At 40.5% G+C, this 14,693-nt stretch overlaps 1 protein-coding gene across 1 annotated transcript in view; it reads right to left on the bottom strand.

The window, feature by feature from the left end:
- Positions 1-2,257: 2,257 nt before the first annotated feature.
- PER3 (period circadian regulator 3) overlaps positions 2,258-14,693 on the bottom strand; it is a 55,345-nt gene continuing 42,909 nt past the window's right edge. The window contains 2 exon segments of the mRNA XM_034672038.1: positions 2,258-5,842; positions 6,389-6,580. Coding sequence (XP_034527929.1) covers positions 5,551-5,842; positions 6,389-6,580 — 484 coding nt within the window. The 3' untranslated portion in view covers positions 2,258-5,550.

The raw sequence follows: 14,693 nt of genomic DNA, 5'->3' as shown, positions 1-14,693 counted from the left end.
TAGTTCCCACTGACATCCTTATAAAAATGTGCTGGACACACTCCATCCCGGAGATGGCAGACACCACCTAAGGTCCCAACTGGGTGAAACCACCCAGAAGGGGTCGGTGTGGCATCTGCATGGGATGAAGTAAAAGTCATCATTCAGAGGTTTATATTCTTCTGAGTAGAAGGATTACGGTTAAAGACTCTAAAATCACAAAGGTGACTACTAGGATTTGCTCGTACGGTTCTGCAGGAGAAACAAAACTCAGGGTCCACGCTTCAGGAGAGTTCATTTTAGGGGAAACACAAATCTGTTTCACACAGAAGATAATAAATGGACAGAACATGTTACTGATTGTTCAACGAGACATGGGTCAGCGAGGGCTTGGGAAATATCAGGGCAGTCCGAGGGCTGAAGGGGTGGACCCCTGGCCGGGCACAGGGAGCCCTTCCAGAGCCACCACACTCCGGGCTGCTACGGCACTTACACCGCACACAACAGAGCACGCACTTTTCAGAGGTCCTAAGTCTTAATTAGGGTTCCTCTTTCTTGTAGGGGTCTTAATTCATTGATAACCTATGTGGGTTCTTTTCTTTTCTTTCTTTCTTTCTTTNTTTTTTTTTTTCTTTTTTTTTTTTTTTTTTTTGTGGATTTAGTTTCAGGCTTTCTCTGGACAAGATCCTAACATTTTCCTGAGTCATCTTTTGGCCAGAAACAGGAAACAAGATAAGAAGCGTGGGTCTCCCTCTGAATGCTTCTGGAAATACTGTGTCTGAAAGGAAATGAACATCTACTAGTCAACTCAAAAACCATCTTAGAAAGTTAGAAACGAAATGTCTGATTTGAATATAGTATAGGAAAAACCTAAGCAAACTGTATCTTGTTCATTATTATTTGGAAAATAAATCCTCTAAGTTTTGCAAATATCATGAGTGGTCATTTTACTTATAAACGTGTCCTGAAAATTTATAATTTTTCTTTCCATCAATTTACCCTTAAAGAATTCTCTGAAAATTTAAAAGTAAAGCTAGTAAGTGAACAGAAGCAAAAGTAAAATTTAGTTAAAACAGTTAAACTACAAATCACTTAAACATTATCTTACCTCCATGTCCTCTCAACCTTAAAAAAGACAACACAGATTATTAAAAAAAAAAATCAGTGGGGTGCCTGGGTGGCTCAGTCAGTTAAGCAGCTGCCTTCAGCTCAGCTAATGATCTCAGGGTCCTGAGATCGAGCCCCACGTCGGGCTCCTTGCTCAGGGGCGAGCCTGCTTCTCCCTCTGCCCCTCCCCCTGCTCCTGCGCAAGCACGTGTGCACGCTGTCTCTCAAATAATTAAAGTCTTAAAAAAAAAAAGAAAGAAAGAAAAGCTTTCACTTTCTGGATTTAGGACATCAAGGACAAATCTAGGGGGAACGCTGTCTCAAACTGGAAGAACGGATGCGTCGCTCCAGGCGCCCGTCGGCGGTAACAGCCAGGAACCCTGCGGCATCTCGCGCGGCTGACACGGAGCTCATGCGGGTGGCACTAAGCCATTTCCTACTTTCGACCCCAGAAAGAGCTTCCGTGGAACTCCAGTGCGGGGCAGCTGGGAACCCTGGTCGTTTCAGGGTAGGAGGCAACGACTCCTGCGGATGGGGCGCTGGGGTCGGACTCGAACCTTCCGACCCCTGCTCCCGCCGCGCAGGGCGAGTCCTCCACCAGGCTAGGGCTCCCTCCGCCTCGAATCCTCGTCTGCGAAATGAGGGTTCGAACACCGCTTCTCTCTCGGGGCGCTGCGAGCACCAGAAAAGTCGCGGAAAGCGCCCGGAACAGCTCCCGTCAGAGCCACGCCCACTCGATCAACACTGAGCTGTTTTCTCGTCGCGATGACGGTTTTGCTACGGAAAGGTGCCAACGGGTGTGAAGCGTCTAACTTCTAGTCTCGGCTTCAGGATCTCGTCTGGTATGTTACTTCTGAGACCCGCTGCTGCCACAAAGCCTAACACACACTTTGGGAAGCACAGGTGTGCTCTGCGGAATCGGAAAGAAGCCTTCTGATACTGCATTCTGTGAATTAGGCATGACAATTGGCGTTAAAAACATGCATGTATGTTGAGGACGCAACGGAGGATTCCTCACAGCGCGGCCGAGGGCTGGACGGCATAAGGGATTCGAGAACGCAGCGGGAGCTCAGATGCTGCGACAACGCAGACACAGTATTGCTGAGAAAACCAATGTTCATCGAGCGCCTTGCAATGCATCTTAATAAACATTTCATGATGATAAAAAAAATACATATTCAGGGCAAAGGTTTATTGACACAGTGCAAAAATAACTCAAGTTCTACATGTACGCAGTTTGTTTTTACTTGAAAAAGATACCTGATTGAAATATTAATAATCATTAAAAATAAGTAAATTCACACAATTACAAATTCAGTTGAAACAAAATTTCAATTTAGATTAAATTTACCTCGGGAATTATAATGTTTTACTTAACTGCACAACAACTCTGCTCACACATTCTGTTTTTCATAAATCCTGACCTCATACCCAAGAAAATGCAGCCTTTTGGGTAACATTTGTGTAAACATTGGAGCCTATAATACACATTTTTATTACCAATTTCTTAGTTATTAATACAAAAAGTTAATAAACTTGAACAGCAAAGTGTGAAAGTGGGTACAGCCCCCCCCCGGGGGGGGCAGCAGCGTCACTGCTGAGCTCCTCTCTCCCCTCCGGCAGTGCGAGCGTCGCGGTCCAATCCCTAAATAATCTACTTGTCAACAGAGAAAGTTATAAACGGTATTACAGATCTGCCTACAACAAGCACCGGTTTCATATCAAGTCTGGCATAATACGCCCTCTGTAAAATGTGTACTAAGGCAAAGAGATCAGCAAATTCAGATAAAATCAATATCCAGGAAAGAATAAAAAAGAGGTGCTTCCATGATTGGAGAACATACGGTATAAAACGTGCTGCACGAAGCCGAGTGACCTCTGACAGCCACACGTCATTTCTGATTGAACAAATTAAAATTTCTGTCCCGGCAGAAGGTCACGATGAGCACACTGACCAACACAAGAGCTCGGGAACCACTCAGCCATCAGCATGCAGTAGAGTACGAGCTCCCCAGTCTAACACTGGAATATCTGCATGGAACAGCTTAGCGTTTGAAGATGGCTCCAACACACAGAATTACCTTCCAGGAAAACCTACTTTAGGAAGGAAACCCGAGCTACGGGAAGTGAGAATCAGGGCCCAGTAGTCACCATGGAATCATGGATAAAAAGATTGAGTCTCCTAATTATCATCAGGATGCACTTTTATAAAAAACCATAAAACTTGAAACGAGGAAGAGTGTTTTCTTAAAACAACAAAACAAACAACAAAAAAAGAAAAATCAGTCTGTTATATAAAAGATAAAAGGTTACTGCTCCTTCACTTGCTTCTAGTCCTTTCTGGTCTGCGTAGGTCATACGTCATTCTGAGTCAGGGCAGGAATCATGAACTTCTCTAAAGAACAGGGAGCTAACTTATCAAGTAAACAACCCACTCGCTTCCTAGGAGACACAATTACGGCCAGCGTAGGAAGCACTGATCTTTGCCCACTTCGCACCCCTGCGAGGACAGCGGAGATCCCGCGGACTGCTGCTGTCCCCACACAGCCCGTCACGGCACTTACAGACCTCCCCCAAAGATGGCCAGACCTCTGTGTGTAAACTGGTTGGAAAGAAAGAGTTAACTGTTAATTCTGGGTGAGACGACATTTAAACACTGAGGCATAAAAGAATAATTATTTTTTACATGACTTCTGAAACTTTTTAGTCATTATTTTAAAAACAAAAACATTAGAAAGGGGAATACCACCGGTTGAGTGAGGAGCTCTTTCTGTTTTAACGTCACACATGCAAAAGCTAACTTCAGCTCTCCAAGGAATAAGCTCTTGGTAAGCAGACTGACTGTTAAGGTAGGACTTCGGGAATTTCAGGGGAAGGTGGAAAATTAAAAGGAAAGGCATCTACAAGAACAAAGCTCAAAATCCGACCCCAACAAGCAGGTATTTCCGGTGTACTGATGGGCGGTATTTTTTACTACTGGTAAATACGGGGGGACTCGTGCTGTGGGCAAAGGAGAACATTTCATCTGAATCACGGAGGGAAGCGCCAAGCTGCGCAAGGACCAGATGAAAGTACTACATTTCTGGGAACCGTTCTGAAGAGTAGATGGCCTGCAGGTGGGATGTCAAGACCTCTCACAGGGAAAATGAACTCTGTAACAACAGAACGAAACAAAGGAGGCGAAGGTTCGGGGCTATTTCTACCTGTACTTCTGACTACCGTGGGGTTCGGGTGCCGCCTGTGCACACACCTCTCTAGAGGCCGTCTGGTCTCCTCCGAGAACAGCGAAACTAGAACAAACACCTACCTAACAGCTTTAACACACCAGGAGCACGGACATTAAAGACCATATATACGACATCTGCTTCCGAAAAATGATGCTTATTAAAAAATCAACAAGGGAAAACCTTAACATTCAGTGACAACTTCATGGTCACTAAGAGTCAGGGGTTTAAAGAGACGCACGAGGAGGTCTGGTTGTCCAGCGGGTCCCCGCGGGTGCGCGTCCACGGCTCCCCGACACTGTTCGCTGCCGGAGCTTGACCACAGGACTGCGCAGCGGCGCCCAGGGAGCCCGGGCTTTCCAAGGGGCGCAGCCCTCCGAGAAAGAACAAGACGGGCGGCAGGACGTAACGTCATCCGGAAAGTTTAAAATCAGTGAAGTGCTGGCCAAGCACCTTATGTCTAGTACCCAATTTATTCAGTTCATGTCTCAGAAGAGCCTATGTGACAGTTCGTTCCTAATTATTGTTTACACACTTCCGCTTAGTTGCTTTGGGGCTCATTCATGGACTCTCCTACTCAAAACCCACAAAAATAGTATTTTAAGAATGAAGACACCCGAAATGAGTAACGGGCTCAGCTCCTGCTTTTCAGCAATGCCACCTCTAACCAGCCTTAAGTCGCGGGAACACATTCTATTCTCTAAAAAGGAGGAGGGGGGATTCTAGCACCTGTTTACTTCAGAAGCCTTAACACCACACTGTTCTGAACACCTAGCTTTCTTGTGAAGTTTTTAACTTCACACATTGTCACCTCCCACATCCGCAGCTTGACACTCGAGGGAATGAAGGGCTCATTCCTGGTACAACTGTCACAAGTGTTCCACGGAGCTGCCACGAGGACCACTGGCAAATCAGAGCTCCGCTGGCCAGGCCACTCACATGTGATCTCATTGAGAAGATCTTGTAACAGCAGAAGACCACCTGGGTCTCACGGAAACTCCTGCTAGATAGGATCCTACCTCTCGTGTGAATCCCACATCTTGAGGTGTAGCTCCCTTCAAACACACGTGCCTATCTGAAATGCAAATCTCTTATTCCTTCCCCCCGCCCCATCAATCAGACATCAAAGCAGGTGCCCCATAACACTCCAAACAGGAAACACACTTGCAGTCCAAAAGGCCTGTATTCAAAACCAGAAGGACTGTGCAACCATATATAAATTATTTAATATCTGTACACATTACTTTGTTGTTTTTGGTAAAGCAGAAACATCTCTGAGGGCTGTAATTTTCAGCGGGATCATGCAATGTGTATTAAGTGCCTCGGGCACTGCCTGGCACAGAAAAACATCATATAGGACAGCTGCTGCCACTGTGCTTACTTGGATGTCTATTCCTCGAGGGATAGTCTGGCTCTGAATCCAAGAGTGCACCTTGGCCAGCTCCTCCCTCTGCCCGCGTGAGAACCGGGGCTGCCGCCCCTACATGCCCGCCAGCTTCTCCAGGTCCTCTCTCAGCACAGCCTCTGTCACCCTGAGGACAAACAAGCAACCTTAGTCCTGAATAAGGCACAGGGTTCTTTTGTCATCCAAGGAAAGCACTTCTTGGGTTTGGGTTATACTTTATATCTCTTGCTAATATATAATATGCACGTTAAAAAAATAGCTGAATCCACTCTTTGTCAAGTGGGTGAAGCTAGAGCACTTTTTCTTGGTGGAAAGCATCTGCACAGTGCCGGACTGAGGCAGACGGAAAAAGCAGACTCCCCTGAGCTCCTCTCTTCTTATAGAACGGGAAACATTCAGGGTCTGGAGAGAAGTTCTGCACTTGTGTGCCATCTTGGGAAGGGCTGCCTTACTTTGCTTTGGTCTCATGACGCACAAACTGTCAGTTCAGTGTGGATCTACTATGGCCACTGTCCTAGGATCACTCGTTTCCCTTCAGATGAATGGATGTGAAAATCTAGTTCTCTAAGAGCATGTATAAAGAACATAATTTAAAAATCACTTTGTATTAAACAACATATTTAAGAAACCATAAAAAAACTCATAGAGTGGGTCTTCTAAAGCACTTTCTTACCTCTCAGGTACCTGATATGTCATTAGAATGCACTCAGGAGTCTGTTTTATCATTCTCCACATGGACTCTTCAGCTAAACTGGGAAATGCTTCTTTTTTGTGTACGTCCTGAGACTGCTGCCTGTGCGAGGTGATTTCGGGAGAATAATCACTACTAGCCATGTATATCCTGCTGTCACTTCTTCCTATCAAAGATCAACAACAATTACAGGTTGGCAGATACTCCTAGGGGCCGATTTGCCAAACTTATTCCTCAGAGACTCTGGCAACCAGCTGGCAGTCTTTGTCACCCGCCAGCTCAGCCATGGCCCTGGGGGACCTCACCTCCCAGTTCCTCCATCTTCCCTGGATCCCCCTCTTACTCCTGCGCTGTCCGCGCTCAAGGCCACACCTTGCTCCTTTTCACCACTTGCAACTGCTCCATGCCAGCTCCATCTCCCAAATCACTACCATCTCAGCTTTACTTGCCCGTCTGCTTGTTCAAGTGCACCAACTACAAATCTGAAACAGTGACTCAGCCCTTCAGCTCAGAGCCCAGAGCCCATCATTCAGTAACATGCTTTGCAACTGCCAATTGTGTTCTTGCATAAACCCAAGTAGCCAAAGATACGGAGAAAAGTCATTCATAATAGGGTACGTTGGTTCATCATCACCAAAAGGATCATCCAAACACCGGGTAACTGCTACGGTCCCTGGCCAGCAAAGCAGCCTGTGCCAGCAAGGACTATTTTTTACGCCTCTGCTCCCTCACTCTCATCTATTAGAAACAGAATTCATTATCCTGACATNGGTACGTTGGTTCATCATCACCAAAAGGATCATCCAAACACCGGGTAACTGCTACGGTCCCTGGCCAGCAAACCAGCCTGTGCCAGCAAGGACTATTTTTTACACCTCTGCTCCCTCACTCTCATCTATTAGAAACAGAATTCATTATCCTGACATTAAAGAAAGGGGGCGTAATCAGAAGGGGGAATGAAACATGAGAGACTACGGACTATGAGAAACAAACTGAGGGCCTCAGAGGGGAGTGGGGTGGGGGAATGGGATAGACCGGTGATGGGTAGTAAGGAGGGCACGTATTGCATGGTGCACTGGGTTTTATATGCAACTAATGAAGCATCGAGCTTTATATCGGAAACCGGGCATGTACTGTATGGTGACTAACATAATATAATAAAAAATCATTAAAAAAAAGAATTCATTATCCTGACATTAAACATAAGCTTACTCATATTTACACTCTCTCTTTACNGGGGGAATGGGATAGACCGGTGATGGGTAGTAAGGAGGGCATGTATTGCATGGTGCACTGGGTGTTATATGCAACTAATGAAGCATCGAGCTTTATATCGGAAACCGGGCATGTACTGTATGGTGACTAACATAATATAATAAAAAATCATTAAAAAAAAGAATTCATTATCCTGACATTAAACATAAGCTTACTCATATTTACACTCTCTCTTTACAACGAGAAGCTATCCATCCATCCCAAGGCCCATCCCTTTATGGCTGCTATGGAGCCTTGCAGATCATTCCTTTCCTATCTTGCATCTGACCTTTCTAGATCCTTTTCATCAACTTTGAAACAATAAAACAAACAAAAAACCCCAAAAGTACCTAATTATATGGGCAGATATAAAAGTTGTTTTTCTTCATTTAAAAAAAAATCCCTAAAAGGTAACCGTTTAAAGCAACAACAATAGCAATTTTATTGTGGGGTTTATAATACATGTAGAAATAATATTTTTTTGTAAGCAAAAATTGCACAGAACATGAAAGGAAAATGGAAGTACTCTTTTAAGGTACTCTTTTAGCAAAATAGCACAGAACAGGTACTCTTTTAGCAAAAATAGCACAGAACATGAAGGGAAATGGAAGTATTCTTTTAAGGTACTCTTTTCGACACATACAGTGATATAATACCTATAAGGTCTGAAGGTTAACTGTGATAGATAAGAGATGAACTTGTAAATCCTAGAGCAAGGACTAAAAAAGAAAAACAAAAAGGTACAACTGAGAAACCAGCAACGGAAAGAAAATGAAATCATTAAAAATACATAATTATCAAAAAGGAAGAGGGAAGGAGGAAAAAAAGAGCAGATGAGACAAACATAAAACAAGTAAAAGATGGAAGATTTGATTTACACTTGACCATATAAATAATCACATTAAATGTAAATGGTCTAAGTATTTCAATTAGAAGGCAGAGACTGTGATATGAAAAAAAAATCAACACCCAACCATATGCTAGTTATCAGAAACAAATTTAAATATACAGAGAAGTTAAAAGTAAAAAAAGAAAATGGAAAAATATGCCAGATAAACACTAATCAAAATAAAGCTGGAGTGGGTACACTAATACTTAAGTAGATGTAAAGTAAAGTACATTCCATTATAAAGAGATCGGTTAATCAAAAGGGCCTAGCAATCTTAAATGTGTATGCACCTCATAAAAGAGCAAAATGCATGAAGCAAGAACTGAGACGTAAGATACAGGCTAACTCACAACTATAGTCGGATATTTTAACAGCTCTGTCTCAGTAACTGATAATACAGTAAACCAGTTAGAATGTAGAACACTAGATCAACGTTATTGGGCAACTTGATGTGATTTACTTTTATAGAAGGCACTGCTTAACCACAGCAGAGCACACATGCGTTTCAAGTGCACATGAAACTTTTATCAAAACAGACCAAATTCTGGACCATTAAGTAAGACTCAGTAAATTTTTAAAAATACAGACAATATTTTCTGACTGTAATTAAATTATAAGTCAACAAAATATCTGGGCTAATCCCCAAATATCACAAAATTAAAAACATTTTAAATAAGCTATGGCCAAAAAAAGAAAACACAAAGGAAATTATAAGATGCTTTGGACTGAATGAAATATATCAAAATTTGAGGACTGTAGTAAAGTAGTGCTTAGAGGGAAATTAAAAGCATCAATTGTATATATTTAGGAAGGAAAAAACAGTTCCAAAGCAATGCTCTGAGGTTAAGAAATCAGAAAAAGAACAAATAAAATCCAAAGTAAACAGAAAAAAATAGATTAGAGCAGAAATCGGTTAAGATACAGAACCAGAAAACAACAGGAAAAAAAAAACCCAATGAAACCAAAAGTTGATTCTTTGAAAAGTTAATAAATTTGGCAACCATATAGCCAGATGATCAGAAAAAAATTACTATCAGTAGTAAGAGAGAAGACATTACTATAGATTCTACAGACCTTAAAAGGATAAGGGAATATTATAAACAACTTTATGCTAATAAATTGAACAACTTATGTGAAATGGACAAACTCCTTGAAAGATACAAATCACAAACATCACTCAAAAATAAAGAGAGGAACTGTCCATATCTACAAAAGAAATTAAATTTGTTGCCAAAAACCTTCTCCTAAGAAAACTTCAGGCCCAGAGAGCTACACTGGAGACTTCTACCAAACATATAAGGAAGACATAATATCATTTCAATATAAATTCTTCCAGAAAACAGAAGAGAAAGGAACAGTTCCCAATTCATTTATTAGGCCAGCATCACCCTGATACCAAAACCAGACAAATACATTACAAGAAAAGAAAACAAAGGGCCAATATTTCCTATAACAGTGTGATAATCCTTAACAAAATCTTAGGAAAGAGAATCCAGCAATATATAAAAAAGATAAAATAGCATGACCAAATATAAGGTTTAATATTTGAAAATTAATGAAACTCGCTATATTAACAGAATAAGGGAGAAAAATCATATGATTACCTCAATAGATGCAGAAAAATCATCTCAACAAATTAGCAGTAGAAAAGAATTCCTCAACTGTACTGATAAAAGGCATTTAAGAAAGACCTACATTTAACATCATACTTAATGGTGAAATTCTGCCTGCTTTCCCCCAAGACTGCTAACAAGACAAGTGTATCAGTCTCACCACTTTTGTTCAACGTAAGAGGTTCTAACCAGTCCAATAAGGCAAGACAAATAAAGACATACAGATCAGAAAAGAAGAAGTAAACTATATTTGCAAACAACAAGACTGTCTATATAGAAAAGTCCTACAGAATCTACAAAAGAGCTACTTAAACTAAGAAATGAGTTTAGCAAGATGGCAGAATACAAGTTCAAAATAAAAATTCAATTAGATTTCTATATGCCAACAACAAATACTGGAAATTGAAATTCTACAATGCCATTTACAATAGCATAAAAAATGAATTCCTTAGGGATAAATTTAGCAAAATATGTGTAAGACTTGTGCACTGAAAACTATAAAATGCTGCTGAGAAAAATTAAAGACCTACATAAATAGAGAAATACATCAGGCTTGTGGATCAGAAGACTCAATACTATTAGGGTGATAATTCTTCCCGGATTGGTCTATTGATTCAACATGATGTCAATAAAAATCCCAGCAGGCCTTTCTGTAGAAACTAAGAAACTGGTTCTACAATTTATATGGACAAAGGACCCATACTATCCAAAAACTATTTTGAAAATAAGAATAAAGTTGGAAGAATCACCCCATCAGATTTCAAAACTTATTTGAAAGCTATATTACTCAAAAGAATATGGCATTACCCTAAAGCTAGCCATAAAGATAATGAGAACAGAAAAGAGAGTCCACAAACAGACCCAACTATATATATATGGCCAATTTATTTTCAACAAAGGTGCCAAGATAATTCAATGGGGGAAAAGACTAATCTCAACAAATGGGACAGGAACAACTGGAGAGCCATACACAAAAAAGGTCTATCAACCCTTACCTCACACCACATATAAAAATTAACTAAAAATGGATCACAGACCTAGCTACAAAAAATTGTTAAAAAAGAAGGGTGCCTGGGTGGCTCAGTTGGTTAAGCACTGCACTCTTGGTTTTGGCTTAGGTCATGATCTCAGGATCAAGCCCCACATTGGGCTCTGTGCTCGACACAGAGTCTGCTTATCCCTCTCCCTCTGCTCCTCCCCCTGCTCATGCTCTCTTAAATAAATAAAATCTTTAAAAAAACCAGCAGATTGTTAAAAAAGACAACAGGGACACCCAGGTGGCTCAATCAGTTAAGTGTCTGACTCTTGACTTTGGTTCAGGTCATGATCTCAGGGTTGTGAGATCAAGCCCCACACTTGGGATTCTCTCTCTCCCTCTTCCTGTGCCCCACCCCCCATCCATTTGTGCATGTGCACTCTTTCTCTCAAAAAAAAAAAATAGATGCAACAAGCCCCAAATGGAGTCACTTGTGTTTAGTCTCATGTCAGCAAACCAAGACTTAATATCTAACCTAACTGTAGTTTCATCTTCCTAGGAATGTAACTTTTAACCAGTCAACATGGAATTACCTGTTTAGGACTGATGAGATAATCTACCTGATAAACCCCTTCCATTTCCCTTAGGACAGTGACCTTGCCTGAAATGATGCATTCTTTACTAGTAACTTTCTCTTCCTGCTCCCCCTTCTGCAAAAAAAAAAAAAAAAAAAAAAAAAAAAAAAAAAAAAAAACAAAACACACCAAAAACAAAAAACCAAATAAACCCACAAAAACCCCCCAAAACCCAAAACAAAACAAAACAACCCTTCTGTTTTGCACAGCTCTTCAGAACTCCTTTCTATTGCTAGATGGGATGCTGCTCAATTCATGAATCATTCAACAAAGCTAATTTGATCTTCACATTTACTCAGTTAAATCTTTTTTGTTTAACAAGATAAACCTATAAAACTTCAAAAGGAAATAGGAGACTCTCAGTGACTTAGAGACAAAGAAGAACATTACATAATGATAAGGGGCTCAATACAACAAGAGGCTATAACACTTGTAAGTATCTACGCACTCAACATAGGAGCACCTAAATACACAAAACAAATACTGATAGACATAAAGGGAGAAACTGACAGTAATACAATACATTGGGAAACTTTACAACCTACTTACAGCAAAGGACAGATCAGACAGAAGGAGATGATGGCTCTGAATGACACAAAGAACACACAGGACTTAACAGATACATATGAACATTCCATCCAAAGACAGGAGAATACACACTCTTTCCAAGTGCATATGGAATATTCTCCAGGACAGATCACATGTTACGCTACAAAACAAGTCTCAGTAAGTTTAGAAAGACTGAAATCGTATTAAACATCTTTTCTAACAATGACATAAAACTAGAAATTAATTATAAGGAAAAAACTGGAAAAAAACCATAAATACGTGGAGGCTAAACAGCATGCTACTCAACAACCAACTGGTCAAATCAAAGACGACATTAAAAAAAATACATGGAGACAAATGAAAATGTAAACACAATGGGACAATAGGAAGCAGCAAAAGCAGTTCTAAGAGGCAAGTTTTTAGCAATAAGAGCCTACCTCAAGAAACATGAAAAATCTCAAAATAATATAACCATAACACCTAAAGGAAAAAGATAAAGAGCAAACAAAGCCCAAAGTTAGCAGGAAGAAGGAAATACAGATCAAAGTGGAAATAAATGAAACGGAGACTAAGAAAACAGAGAAAAGACTGATGAAACCACGAGGTGGTTTTTCAAAAAGAAAAAAATAAATTGATAAAACTTTAGCCAGACTCATCAAGGGAAAAAAAAAGAAGATTCAAATAAATAAAATCAGAAATGAAAGAGAAGTAACAACTGCCACCACAGAAATACAAAAGATTAAGAGACTACTACAAGAAATCATATGCCAATAAGTTAGACAACCTGGAAGAAATGGATAAATTCCTGAAAACATACAAACTTCTAAAACAAAACCAGGAAGAAATAAAAATATGAACAGACTGATTACTTGCAATGAAACTGAATCAGTAATTGAAAAACCCTCAATCAACAAAGGTTAAGAACCGGATGGCTTCACAGGAATACTACCAAGTGTTTATATAAAAAAATTTTTTTAAGTTCTATTTATTTAAGTAATCTCTACACCCAACATGGGGCTTGAACTCATGACCTTGAGATCAAGCGTTGCATACGGCACTGACTGAGCCAGCCAGGTGCCCCTAATTCTACCAAACATTTAAAGAAGAGCTGATACATTTTACTGTCAAACTATTCCAGCAAAACAAAGAGGAAGGAAAGCTTCCAAATTCATTCTATGAGGACAGCATTAACTTGATACCAAATCCAGACAAAGACACTACAAAACAAGAAAACTACGGATCCATATCCCTGATGAACAAAGATGCAAACATCCTCAACAAAATATCAGCAAACTGAATTCAACAATAAGTTAAAAAGATCATTCACCATGATGAAGTGGGATTTATTCCAGGGATGTAAGAACAGTTTAATATCTGCAAATCAATTAACGTGATAAACCACATTAACAAAATAAGGTATAAAAACCACATGATCCTCTCAATAATTGCAGAAAAAGCATTTGACAAAATTCAGCATCCATTCATGATAAAAACTCTCAACAAAGCGGGTTTATGGGAACATACCTCAACATAATAAAAGGCCACAAACCCACAGCTAACCTCATGCTCAATGGTGAAAAACTGAAAACTTTAGCTCTAAGGTCAAAAACAAGACAAAGATGCCCCAACTTTCATTCAAGATTTTATTTATTAATTTGTCAGGAAGACAGAGAGAGAGAGAGAGAGAGAGTAGAAGCAGGGGGAGCAAGCAGAGGGAGAAGCAGGCTCCCTGCTGAACAAGGAGCCTAACATGGGACTTGATCCCAGGATGCCGGGATCATGACCCAAGCCGAAGGCAGACGTTTCCAACCACCTGAGCCACCCAGGCATCCCACCCCAACTTTTACTCAACACAGTACTAGAAGTCCTAGCTTTAGCGATCAGACAAGATAAGGAAATCAGAGGCATCCAAATTAGTAAGGAAGAAGTAAAACTTCACTATTTGCAGATGGCATGATATTATATATAGAAAACCCTAAAGGCTACCCAAAAACTCTTAGAACAAATAAATTCAGTAAAGTTGTAAGATACAAAATCAATACAGAGAAATCTGTCACATTCTATCACTCATAAGGAAGTAGCAGAAAGAAAAATTAAGAAAACAATCTCACAGGGGCGCCTGGGTGGCTCAGTCAGCTAAACATCTGCCTTCAGCTCAGGTCGTGATCCCAGGGTCCTGGGATTGAGTGCATGGACCACTCACTTCCTTACACCACATGCTAACATAAACTCAAAATGGATTAAAGACTATATTTGAGATGTGGAACCATAAACCTTCTAAAAGCAAACATAGGCAGTAATCTCTTGGACACTGGCCTTAGCAACATATGAAATGATATGTCTGCTCATGTAAGGGAAACAGAAGCAATAA

Source organism: Ailuropoda melanoleuca, chromosome 11 (genome assembly GCF_002007445.2).
Source record: "Ailuropoda melanoleuca isolate Jingjing chromosome 11, ASM200744v2, whole genome shotgun sequence".
NCBI classification, from domain to species: domain Eukaryota; kingdom Metazoa; phylum Chordata; class Mammalia; order Carnivora; family Ursidae; genus Ailuropoda; species Ailuropoda melanoleuca.
This window is presented reverse-complemented; position numbering and strand designations above follow the sequence as displayed.